A 13,032-nucleotide genomic window follows, 5' to 3' on the forward strand; every position below is an offset into this window, starting at 1 on the left:
TTGGGTTTGACCTTTTGGTTACACACAGTCCACTATGATGGCTAGAGGTTGCATTTTCAAATCGCCCAAATGCCACTGCAATGCTATCAAACAACTTCTCCTAGACAATTAGATAAATATGGTATTTGTTCTTTGGTTGCCATCTGTGAAAGCTTACACCCAATAGAGCACAGCTTTGTTATGGTGGAAAGCCAAGGCAATACATTAGATGTGTTTATAATGAGACATTAGGCTAAAGTCAGAGGGCCTGACATATTTATTGTCAAAAGGAGATGTTGAAGCCAATAAGCAATTAAGGGAAGACTGCTATTACTGTAATAAAATCTTGCAAAGAGGTATTCCAGTTGAATGCAATCTCAATTTACCATAGTAGGGAAAGATTTTAGTGCTGGTTATGCCATCAGACAAGCTATGGGGATAGAGGACTTGCACTGTGATAATCCTTGTTAAACTGTCTCAGGTGTCTTCAGGTCTAATTGGTCCGATGGACCAGTGTAACCACAGGTGCGGTGCGAGCACCAGTGGTTCACCCGCCCTATTACAAGTTGGGCGGTCGGACCGCCATGGGACCGCTGTAACCGCCAGTGATCAGAAAGCCCTGGCAGTGATGCTGCGGTCTTGAGGCCACAATATGCTTGTCTGTGCCGCTGCAGCACTGCCAAGCATAATACAAGCTTCCTCTTCCACACGGTTTATATGGCTATGAGCCTGCCATGAAAACTGTGGTCAAAAGGAAACTAGAAGTGGCCATACAGGGCCCCCTGTTGCCCCAGGGTCATGGGATGCATGCACTACAGAGTGCATGCCATGCAGGAATGGCCTTTGACGCTCTCATTGCGGTGTATCTATTCAGAGGCACCGACGTGGGACCGCCAATGAAACGCCCGCCAGACATGAGAAAACTCATAATCTGGCAGGCAGTGCTCACATGGCTTTGGCAGTGTGGGAGCAGGTTGGCTGGCCCACTCCTACATTGCCAAAGTCGTAATCGGGCCCTTAGTATTTTGCTTTTTCAGCTGTAATGTTGTTTAGGTTTCTAATTTTGTGAGTGTATGCCGGATGGTTGCCTTGCTGAAAAGCTTACAATCATTATAGGAGGCCTCACTTGGTAATGGTGACAAGCCAGTAATAAAGGGTACAGACCAGATTAGTTCACTGGTAAAAGTTATGCCCAAAGCCACAAGTCTGATCTCTTTATTATAAAATATATTACACCAAAGGCTTGGCTTATTGTGAAAAGCATTTGTTAAAGCCAATATGGATTTAACAGTGGATCACACCGTGTTACAGACGGTATACAGAAACTGTGTTGCAAGAAATCTATCCGATTACCATTAGCAAAGATTTTGATGGGCATCATTACCTGTGACAAATCCTGGGGGTAGAAGATTTTCATTGTGATAATCCTTATTGGATCCTTTAGAGAGGGTTTGTAGATTCTTTTACTAACTGTAATTTTGTATATATTTGTAATATTATAACTACTTGCTAGCATATGCACACTTCAGTAGGCTGGTGTTGGCTATGATACAGGCCAATAGCAAAGACTATAGACTTTATTGGGTCATTGAGAAAAATTACATCAGATTTCATAGGTTTGATCTTTTTATTATGAAAGGTTATGAGAAAGCCAGTAGGCCTGACAAACCTGCTGTGGAAAGCATGGGTTAGAGGCAATAGGATTTTAACAATGGATTGTTATTACCCTATGCTCAAACCTTGAAGTCAGATATTTTATTAAATGGAATCTCACGGATTATCACAGAAGGCAAGGATTTTGGTGACCTACTCAAACAGGCCATGAGGGATAGAAGATTTGCAATGTGATATTCCTTATCTGGCATTTTTAGGAGGGATTTCATATAGTCTTTGACAGCTGTAATTTCATGCATATTTGCAATTTTGCTACAATGTACCCAATGATTTCCCCATAGGCAAGATTATAATCAATAATGTAGGTTGGAGTCGGTTATGATGACAAGCTAAGTCATAAAGACCTCAGTTGATCATTTCAGGAAAGTTATGCCTTTGTTCTGATCCGTTTTTATAAACGTTACAACAAAGACTGCATTTACTCATTATGAAACACATGTTAAAATCAATATGCCTTTAAGGGTGGATTATTATTTTACCATGTTCAGTATACAAACCTCTATTTTGTTATATGAAATCTCATAGATTGCATTTGTACACAGAGGTTTTAGTATTGATTACACCTTAGGACAAACCCTAGGCGGTAGAAAATGTGTTCTGTAATATTTCTTGCTAGAATCTCTTTGAAAGGTCTGATAGGCTTGTCTTCTGTGATCTTGTAATAAAATACATTTAAAAAATACATATGTATAGTGTGTGCATATATTAGATTAAAAAAGAAGGAAATAAACCAGATCACAAAAATGTTGTCACTTTTGTTTTCCATTTTTCTTTCCATCTGATCTTTTTAATTATTTTGAAAGCTTACTACAGCTTTGCAGACATAGCTAACAGGCTGCTTGTTTGCTGTTCATTTCAGTGCGCCACACATGCCTATGATGTTTAGGCGGCTTTCTTTTTCCACTTTTATTCTTTTGATCTTGCATAGTCTTTAGAGTTTGTGTCTGAGTTTATTGTGGTTGTGTAAGTGGATCAATGCAGGACGAGTCAGTGGGTTAATGAATGGACACGAGTGGTAAGATGCATGACAAAGTGCATAATTGAGTACTTATTGCATTTCTAAATCCATCATTGGCTGAGGAAGCACTTTCATCTAAAAGCCAGACCTATCGGCATTGCCAATACTGTTTAGGCTATCCATTTCGTGCTTGGGAAAGTGGACCAGAATAGCAGTCCAATATTTGGCTTTTGGTGATACGGTTTTACAGGAGAAAATAAGCAAGATGTGTTGCCTCTATCAACTTCAATCCATTGTGCTTGTATTTGGCACATACCTGGTCTCTAATAAGGAAAATGATCATGACTTGCCAGAACTTTGCATAAATTGTACAATATCGGACCACCCACTCATACGGCTGGTAAAAAAAGCTTGGTTTTCTCCTGACATGATCATACAAATATTTAGATATGTTAATAAATTAAACTGCTATGACCTCACTCCAAAGTCTCAAAATGTTTGAAGATGTAACAAATGATACTTAGAGAGAACAATCCCTTTGTCCAGGCTAATCAGTTTGTGTTAAGAAGGCATTATGAGATTAGAATCATGGTATTCCGTATACACAGCGTCTAACCCAATAGAATTGAATGTATATCAAGGACAATATATCCATTTCAAATCTTCAGAATACTCAGTAGCTCGGCAAATGAGCTCCAATTTGATTGTATGTACATTTGATCTAAATGGAAAAACTGAAGAAAATGGTATGTTGTCCCCAGGCCCTCAGGTCTCCCAGGGAGCTACATTAAACAACTCAGATCCATCAAAAATATCACTTCAGGTTCCCATGATTATCCTGTCATTTTAAATATACATAATCCAGCAATACACACATATTATAAATGCTTGGGCTGGATTTTATAAAGAATGTGCTGCAATTTACTCTTGTAGTACTGCCCAATTCCAGAAGTAAACCTATGTTGTTTCATTTCCGGTAGTTAAATAGCTATCCTTTTATCGATTTGCAAAAAATACATTAGTTCTGCAAAGTAAATGTAAGATTTTCTCTTCATGTGTATACTAGAATAGCAGTGAAGACTACTTGTTACGTTGTTTCAATTAAAATCGGATTTTCTTCCACTCTATACAGAAAAATAAACACATCAATCTGGCTTATCAGAAAGAGAATTTCATTAATGCCTCAATATTTTTTCAATGCTGCTGTTGTCAACTGAATGCATGCACAGAACTCTTAATAGTAAAGGTCTAATTCACAGGAATATATGCATTTGATTTTTATTAGAACTCACCAGAACTGCTATTCAACATTAGGGCTCTTTGCAAAAACGACTCAACATCGGCAACACTGACACTTACGGATATAGAAAAATATTCTATAAACACAGAACTGGGGCTTCTGAAAAGGAGTTATTGCTACATTTTCAACATATACAAACATAATATAATATACACAACTTTATTTCAGTCAACAGTAAAATAACGTTCTATTTACAAAACAAATATAAAAATATAAAAACTCTCAAGATCCTTAAAACATTGTCCAGAACGAAGCGCCCATGAAGTACCTTGATGCCTACTTTTTAAAACAAATTTATGCTGATACTCTACAGTGTATTTTCATACTTTAAGCATGCTCAGTAATAAGTATCTATGGTGATGAGTGCACAAAAACATTTAGAAAGGTGCAAAAACTTGGGTCAGATCCAGTGCAAACAAAAATGACTGCCTGTTTCATGAACACATGACAACAATATGGACTAAATATGTATTTAAGGATAGCGCAGCATTATTTACACTTTTATAAACAGGAAGAAAATTAGATATTTTATGTGATTACATCACAACAAAATATGCAAAATAAAGCCATTTTGCATTTTAGGTAGTAGACTCAAAAACGATAATAGAAAAGGCAAGTGAAGTAAAAGTTTGGTTATGCCAACTAGGACTATCACAGTGCATAAGTGCAGGCACATTAATGGGTGGAATCCAGAACTTCCCTAGTCACATGTGAAAGTTATGCATGTGTTTCACTATTACATTCCAAATACCTGATCTCCAAGCAAATCTTTCAGACTATTTCAATTGCTTTATTAAGAAGCAAATGCTGTCACTCTGAAAGCTTGGTGAACAACTTTTGGTAAAGTTTGCGTATCAGGCCATATTTCTATTTTAGCAGGTGCTGGAAGCACCCTTAAGTATTTACAATCTCCTTATTTTTAAATACACTTTTCATTAGCAACAGGGACATAGTCAAAAATTGTTCTACTGTGAAGATTTCTGGGTCTACACAATTAAATTTCTAAAGGTATCATAAAGAGAGATATTTTATGGTATGTAAATAGAACACCTGGCAGCTTAGCCTACGGACTGCCTGTTCTTGAACTCATCACTGTAATGCTCTTATTTTCTGTCAAAGAAGGTTGGCTTCAGTGATTGAAATCAGGTTGGCCATCGTCATGTATTACCTTCCATCACAGCTTCGTCCGAGTGCAATGAGCCACTTCATATGCATTATTTCTTGACCATATCACACCAGGGGGTTGTTTTATTGGCAGGGCAGCTCTTAGCTGAAGTAGTTCAATTTTAAGTGGTTAACAGCTACTGACCATTTTAATTGGACAACTGGCACACTATATTTTGGATTTTACTTTATTAACATGAGAAATTCTATAACTATATCTATAACTAAGTCACACATCTGAGTGTTGTTGGCTCAGTTTTAAGTGTTATGTATGTTCAAAATGTGCTTCGGTTTATAATTAGCCATTTAATAACAGTACAATAAATTCTACTTTCCTGAAGAGGGAGGTTTCGCTAAAGTCTTCATGCTCAAATGGTTTCCGGTTTGGCAACATATACTAACAAAACCATGCAAAGTCTTGCACTTTTATAGTCTACTGCAATAAAATTTCTGTTGTATACATACATTCTGGATTCCACCCGATCATAAATAAGGAGGCTCTTAAGCAGCACCCCAACTCCTAAATGCAAACGTTGCATTAAACACATATTTATTTTGAAAACAAGGAGTACCTTGGGGTAAATTACCTGAGCACAGACATGGTTGATATACTGAATATGGCCCAGTGATAAAAATAAAAGACCATTAATGAAGGACCTAGTGAGTAATAACCGGTCTAAAGAAACTCAGAGTGCTTCCCCAAGGATTGAAAGGCCACTACGCTGAATATTGTGCTCAATATTTCAAGATACATGTTCTTTACAACTGTACTCACACCCTATTAACATTTACAAGCACCTTACAAAATACAGAACGATTGACCTGACACATGCAGTATCACGGTGGTGGCAATTTAACAGTCTTCTCAGCTGTGCACATTTTTGCTGCAAATGGGTTTTTCAAACCCAATCTCAGTCATTGCAGAACATTGTTCAAATGTGTTTTTGCCAGGATAGAAGGCGGCCATCATCTTACTTCACTTGAGAAAGAGTTGAAGCAATGGTAGCTAAAGTGGCATTAGAACTCATTGCTTTTGGGAAATTATTTCTTTCTAGAACTGGAGTCTGACAGCAGAGTTGGAATATTCTCCCAGATGGTTGGGCTCCGACTGCAAAAGGAAAGAAAATGCTAATCAAAGTCATAACCCTTCTGGAAGCTTGATGTCATCTTTGCCTCTGTAGGTTCATAGCCACTTGTCCTCAATCCTCTGCTCGTACCAGCAGCGGCTGTGTAGATGAAGTGCTACTGCCCACTGAGTTCATTCTCACAGGATGGTCTGGCGTTCCTTCATTAGCAAACACAGCTGTTGAATTGGAAAAAATCTGTTGAATAATCAAAAAAGAAGCATAAGTTTACTACTTTATATTAGTTCTATATGATGCTTTCGTGGTCTTTTTCTCTCTTGCTAGAAACAAACAGTTTGAGTCAATTGATGTAAACATTATGGTATTTTTGGCATTAAATATATGTATTGTGTTCTGATCAAATCTTAAGACTATGTTCTCTGCTGTATAATGAGAATGCTGAGCATTGTGTCAGACTGCAGGAGCGCCATACGTGGTTGTGTTAGATGGTTGGATGGCATAGTCTCATTAAATGAGCTAGAGATCATGATTTTATAAAGGGATTTATCAAAACTACCAAACATTTTCAATGTGCAGGATACTTATTACTCACCTTCTTGACACACATTGTAATTGAATTTATAGTACATAGTACTGTGGTGTAATGTCAGCCAAAAGGATACTTATTACTCACCTTCTTGACACACATTGTAATTGAATTTATAGTACATAGTACTGTGGTGTAATGTCAGCCAAAAGTAATCAGCTTAACAGAAATATTAACATTCAACTAAAAAATGTTGTCAAGTGGAAGAGGGTGGAATCTGTTTTCATTGTTATGATCCAAGAAATATTTGGATGTGGAATTCAGGTGGAAGAAAACTGAAAAAATAACCAGTACTAAAGCATGTTTAATTTTTTAAGTCACGGTGCAAATACACAATGAGTGATTGCTTGAGACACTGTATGGAAGTGTTAAATATTACAAGACTCAGATACAATCTTTTAGGTATTTGTTAAGGTCTCACTTCAAACGGAGGCTTCAAACACTGTGCTATGTATTTATTTCAATGGTCCCTACTCTACACAATCTCTACTTCTTCTCCAACAAGCCTCCTAGTAGAAGAGAGCAATTTATTCATGGTGGCTTTGCTGGCGGGCCATGAAAAATGGAGGCCAGATGACTTCCGTGGTGTGGTCCAGTTATGAGTGCCTCAGGAGTGATTAATACAAACTCTTCTTTTGTGCAACTCCAAACCCAAACTCCAAGTGGTGGAAAGCCAGGGTAGGCCAGGAGTGCATGTTAAGCGTGGTCTACAACAGAAAATGTTCAGGGCCCAGTGGCCACTGAATTCAAAATTGCCCCATCCTTGGCAGTGGGGAAATTGTTGTTGGCATCCTTGTGAATTGGGGTGGAACCAAAGGGATTCCTCTCTTGCCCCACAGGTGCCCCTAGCCTTTCCAAGCTGCCTTATGCAAGGAGTCAGGGTCTTGGGAAACCAGGCAACTCATCTGCTCTCCATGTGTTGAAAGGAAGAGGAGCAGGGAGAGAAGGAAACTGACTGCTTCTCTGCCTAGCATCAAGAGATAGAATGTCAGACACCAAGGATGTTAGATGGGCCGTGTAGCACTGAGGAGCCCGCTGTGTGTTCCCCATGCACTGCATAAATAAGATAATGTGCACTGTTGTCCCACAGAAGGTCAGGAGCACCTGCTTTATGATTAAAGAGGCCATGGTTGCAACGAAAAGGAGAGCAAACTGCAGAAAGATGTGCGACCAATGGTGGCCGCCACATACAAAAAGAGGAGGGGTGAGGGGAGGAGGGATGAGGGGAGGAGGCATGGGAGGAGGGAGCGTGGGGAACAGGGAGCGCAGGGGACAGAAAGCACAGGAGGGGGTGCGGGGGAGTGTTTACAATAATAATTAAAAATAAAAAGTTACGCTTAACTGTTGCCCGCCACCTCCCGCGTCGCACCTCGATGCTGGGACTTCCTAGACCCAGCAGACACACTGTGACTACATTACAAACTCCCTGTCCAATCCCCATGTTTCACAGCAGTGCGGGGCTTGGCCTGAGCAGAAAGATGCTCCACTCAGGTCAGAGAGTCTGTGAGGTTTCTCTAACCCGACTGTTCAATACAACCGATTTAAAGAAACCTAAGTGCGCATGTGTGTTTTGGTCGGCATGAGATGGATGGCCTAACCAACATGAGCAATTAGGGAGTGCACATAGCACTCCTCCTCCTTCCCCTCCTATGCCTCAGCCCTGCCCCACCCCTCCCTGTTCACGCTGGCTGAGCTAGCGGCTTAAAAATAAAACAATATTGAAATTTCGTTTTATTTTTTTGCTGCTGGCTCTGAGCCAGTTGGGGCCCATAAGCCTGTGCAAGGGCAGAAATTTGCATATTTTATTAAGTTACTCCCAAAGGAATACCTGCTCTATCTAGCTATGAGCACTCATAAGTTCAACTTGTGTAGGGAGGAATCTTATACCGTAGGTTTCCGATGAAGGAGACTAGGTACCTGGGTGGCAGAAGGGCACCACTTTAAATCCACTCAATAGGGCCTAGCTTTATTAAAGCTCCTGGGTGTGGGAGACCCCCATGTGCTGCTGGGCAATGATAAGTTCTTATGCACCTGGTGTAAAAGAAAGATCTTCATATTTATCTATAAAACATCCCCTAAAACCAATAGGTTTGGCTTATTTAAATAAAAGGTATTTGTTTTGATAAAGCCAACATGCTTCTGGTTAATCATGTACCATATGTGGGCAAAAGCTACAGGCCCATTGTTTCAACTTTAAATACACCTTTAACAAAGCTGGTAGGCATTCCTCATTGTTAGTGAGTATCCTTTCAAGTCTGGAATAGGCATATACTGATAGGTTGCAATTTTAAGCGGTAGGACATATCAGTGTGCATGTTGTCATCATGTACCTTGTGATAATGGTAACCTGTAACTTTTCTTCGAGGTACATGATCTCCATTTTGCACATTACTCGAGGGCCCTTCTAACAGGAGTTGTAGACTGCAATTCCAACAGCAATTATCTAAATATTTCTCATTTTGCGAGTAGTATTTTGTTGCCTTTGTGCTAAAGTACTTTTCCTTTTTAAAGAGTAAGACCTGTCTTGACAATGATCTATTCAAATGTGTACTGCACTTTGCTGAGTTTCCAGCCCACAATACTTTATCAGGTCAGCCTTGGACGGCTATGCCTCACTACCCTGAGTAAAGTAGTAAAACGTGTTCTTGGTCCTCAATCTGGAGGGCCGCAGTACAGAGACTCCAATACATCAGAGATGAAAAACCTCAGTTCCCACAATTGGGGTCTTCAGGCTGTTTTGAGGCCTCCCAAACTACATTTGCGTCCCCCCACTCTATGATGAAGCAATATCTTGATTCTATTGTTAAGTTTTTTTGATGTTATTCTATGAAAACCAGACAATACATTTTTTATAACTAATTAGAAAAAGGCAAGTGATGGTAGCATTTTAGGAACAGACACTGCAAGTGCAGAGGTGTACTTAGTCACATATATCTTACTTACTGTGCTGTTGGAAAGTTGTTGCTCAACCAGCTGAACAATCTGTTGGAAGGTTGGTCTCTTTACAGGATTGGCATCCCAGCAGCTTTTCATAATCTGATACCTAAATACAAAAGCAGAAACACACTTAATTTCCTATGCAAAGCTTCATAAATATTAATATATTATTTAACAGTTCAATGTTCTATCAAGGTTTATGAGGTTTAATTTCATGAGCTAAGTTAAAAAAGAGGGTTGTCCAAATTACCCACGGCTCCAAATATATATGACACAGAGGCGGAAATAGCACCTCTGTACTTATTGCTAGATCTGACTTTTCAATTAAAATGCATGTTTTGTTTCACACATAACTTTGTTGCTGCTTGGTGAATCTGCTTGAAAGTTTAAAGGTAAAAAAAAGCTAATCTGATTTGGGCTCAGCCTGTCAGGTTTCATGCAGATCCATAAGGCAGGGAGCAAAAAGGGGGAGAAATAAAAACAAGCGACTAGTAGAACTGACTCAAGGAAATGTCTTTGCTTGCTTTGATGTAAATTTGTACAGTGATTTTCAAGAAATAAACATTACAGAAGAGTTTTTCGGCCTCAAAATTGAGTCAACCAGTCAATCAGGATAGTGATATCTGGCTCATTAACCAATGGATGGTCTATGAACACGGGTTTTCAGACCATAATTTGATATACATTTTCTTTTTCCAAGTAAGAAACCTGATTAGACAAGGGAGCTTTTTCTACCTTTGACCATTTTGGGGCAGTGAATCCAAAGTTGGAACTGCAAATTCAAAGCCCCCACAAAGGCTGGCAGCAAATTAGATAAACATTTTACCACTGCCAATACAGAATATGGGGACTTAGTCCCCATGTTTAGAAAAAAAACCAGAAGAAGCCATAAGGGCGCACAGGTGTATCCTGACCCGTGCTCAAGATTGGTGAACACCAAGGAATCTTCTGTGGTGTGAAAAAGGTCTAATTGATGTTTTTGTAGCAGGGTGTGCAGACTGAATAGGCTGGCCCTCCCCATCATGTCCATGGAGGTCCATAATTTGTGGCAATGGCATCCTGGACTCTTTAGGGCATCCCACATAGGCTTCCAGACCTATTGAGGGGAGCGCGGACCAATTGATGGGAGCAGGAACTCCCATGGGATGCTAAACAAGGGTTCAGTACTTTTCAGGGTCTACAGACCCCCAAACCAGGATCTGTGGATCCTTAAAAAAAACGAACAAAAATGAAAAAAAAAAAAGCATAAAGGACTAAGCCACAGACTTAGTCCTTTATGCCCTGAATGCAAGCTGATTAACAATGGTTATTCAGATTTAATTTGGAACTATAACTGAACATTAACTTTATTATTTTTAATTTATTTCTGATTTGTTGAATTTAGGTGTTAGAACCAAAGCGAACCATAACTTCACTTTAATATTTATTTAATTGAATATATCGAACTGAAGATATATATTGCCACTGTGTAGTTATCGTTAGATGAGATTAGAATTTCCTCATGGGTGACAAGCAGTGCTCTACAAATCTACCTTACATAGTACAAGTTTTTCTTTTTGATTTGCGAATAACTTTGGTGCAGTTTGATAAATCTTCATAAAAAAAGTTTTCAATAAAAAAAAACAAATCATCCGCCTCAGTGCCTTCCTGAAAAGATTCAGGATAATCTGTCAAGCAGAGGCTGAGAAAAAGAGGGGGGGGCCAACCATTGTTTTCCTCAAAATTTGGGAAGCTATACAGAAAAACGGCTCAACAGAACTATACAAAATTTGGCAAAAAGTGTGAACTTCACTCCAAAAGTATGCTTTTGTTATTTGGTGTTAAATCGATTCAGCTGTTTGAGAAATTTGTGCTTAAAGATGTGCTCCTGAAAGAGTTAAACAGGCTAGGTATATCTGGACTGTGGGTGTCCAGCTATGTTCTAATTGGCCACTTTGACCAGGATTAGCCAACATGTTGTGGTAGGCATTACAGTACTCGGGGTCATGGTCAAAATTGCAATGCATGTAGTGTAGGCCTCTTTAAGACGGTGACAAAAAGAAGCACATATAAAGGGTGGTAACAGATTTTAGTCACAATATAAAGCATTTGTTGGTGAGACCATACTAATTTTAGGAATTGTTGTGTGTTCTAAGGTAGTTTTGCCCTGTGAAAAATGCTCTGAATTGATGAACCATGTTTGAGAGAAAACGTTTTTCTATCGTGATTTTCTCATTGAAGTTATGGAAAGTGCTCCAGATGCTAAAATGAGAGAACAGTTACATAGGTTCACACTATCTTCGTCAGCCACGTGAGAATAAAGTCTGATATTCTGAGAATAACATGTACTTCCGTCAGCAGCAGCAGTCTGTCAGTTGATTCCCCAGTGCTCTACTGCAGCTTCCAATAGTTTTCAAGTGAACAACTAGAGGGACGGAACCAAAGCTCTTTCTATGGAAACTCTGACCCAACTATAAAATACACAGTTGTGTGTGTGTACGTGTATATCTTTCTTTGGAAGATGGGCTTTTCTACATCTATAATGCTGCATTCACTTTTGAACTTTTTGAAAACGGATAATGCATTCTTGTCAGGAGATCAGCTGATAATCTAATAATTGCCTTTAAGCACAATGTCCCTTATTAAATACAGATGGAGAAACTGAAACCAATCAAAATCCCTTATGTAATCTTTCTCTGTTTGGCCATTAATTCCGGGTAAAAAAACTGTAATCCTCGTCGTCCCAAGCTGCATGCTGTTACCATTACCATATTTATCAGAATGTTCACATTTACATCAATTTTGCACTGCAGAAAAATAAAGAATGAGATTACTAGCCTGGAAAAGTCACACTTGTGGAGCTCTTTCATGTGCTAGTTTCTCATGAAACAAGCATTTGCAATGCAATAGGTCTCGCATTCACGCGAGTTTAAGCTATTGGCATTGTAAATGACACTGCCTTTTATTTAAGTTTTAAAAAAGAAAACAAAAATAAAAGGCATTGTTATTTGTAATGTGAGTAGCTCAAACTTGCGTAAATGCGAGACCTATTGCATTGCAAATACTTGTTCTGCAAACGTAGAGGGGAGTAGAATTACGTGTTGTCAAGTAGAGTGGAAATATGCAGAGTGAAATTATGATGTGTGGGGTGAAATTATGTGGCATGAAAGTATGTTGAGTGGCTTGGAACTGTGTGGCATGGAGCTGAATTGTGAGATGTGGAATTCTTTGGCGTGGTGTGGCATAGACTGCAATTGTATGGAAATGAATTCTGTTACCTGGAGTTAAATTATGTGGCATGGTGTGGAATTAAGGGATGTGGTGTGGAATTAGTTGGCATGGTGTGGAGTAGGATTATATGGTGTGGTGT

General features: G+C 39.1%; 1 protein-coding gene across 2 annotated transcripts in view; it reads right to left on the reverse strand.

Moving 5' to 3' along the window:
• Positions 1-3,873: 3,873 nt before the first annotated feature.
• Positions 3,874-13,032, reverse strand: part of KIT (KIT proto-oncogene, receptor tyrosine kinase) — a 109,586-nt gene continuing 100,427 nt past the window's right edge. For both annotated transcript variants that reach the window (XM_085642091.1, XM_085642090.1), the window contains exons 20-21: positions 9,690-9,789; positions 3,874-6,397 (exon numbers count right to left, since the gene is read on the reverse strand). In XM_085642091.1, coding sequence (XP_085498217.1) covers positions 6,275-6,397; positions 9,690-9,789 — 223 coding nt within the window. In that variant the 3' untranslated portion in view covers positions 3,874-6,274. The remainder of the gene's footprint in view (positions 6,398-9,689; positions 9,790-13,032) is intronic.

This window comes from Triturus cristatus, chromosome 2_2, assembly GCF_964204655.1.
Source record: "Triturus cristatus chromosome 2_2, aTriCri1.1, whole genome shotgun sequence".
NCBI classification, from domain to species: Eukaryota; Metazoa; Chordata; class Amphibia; order Caudata; family Salamandridae; genus Triturus; species Triturus cristatus.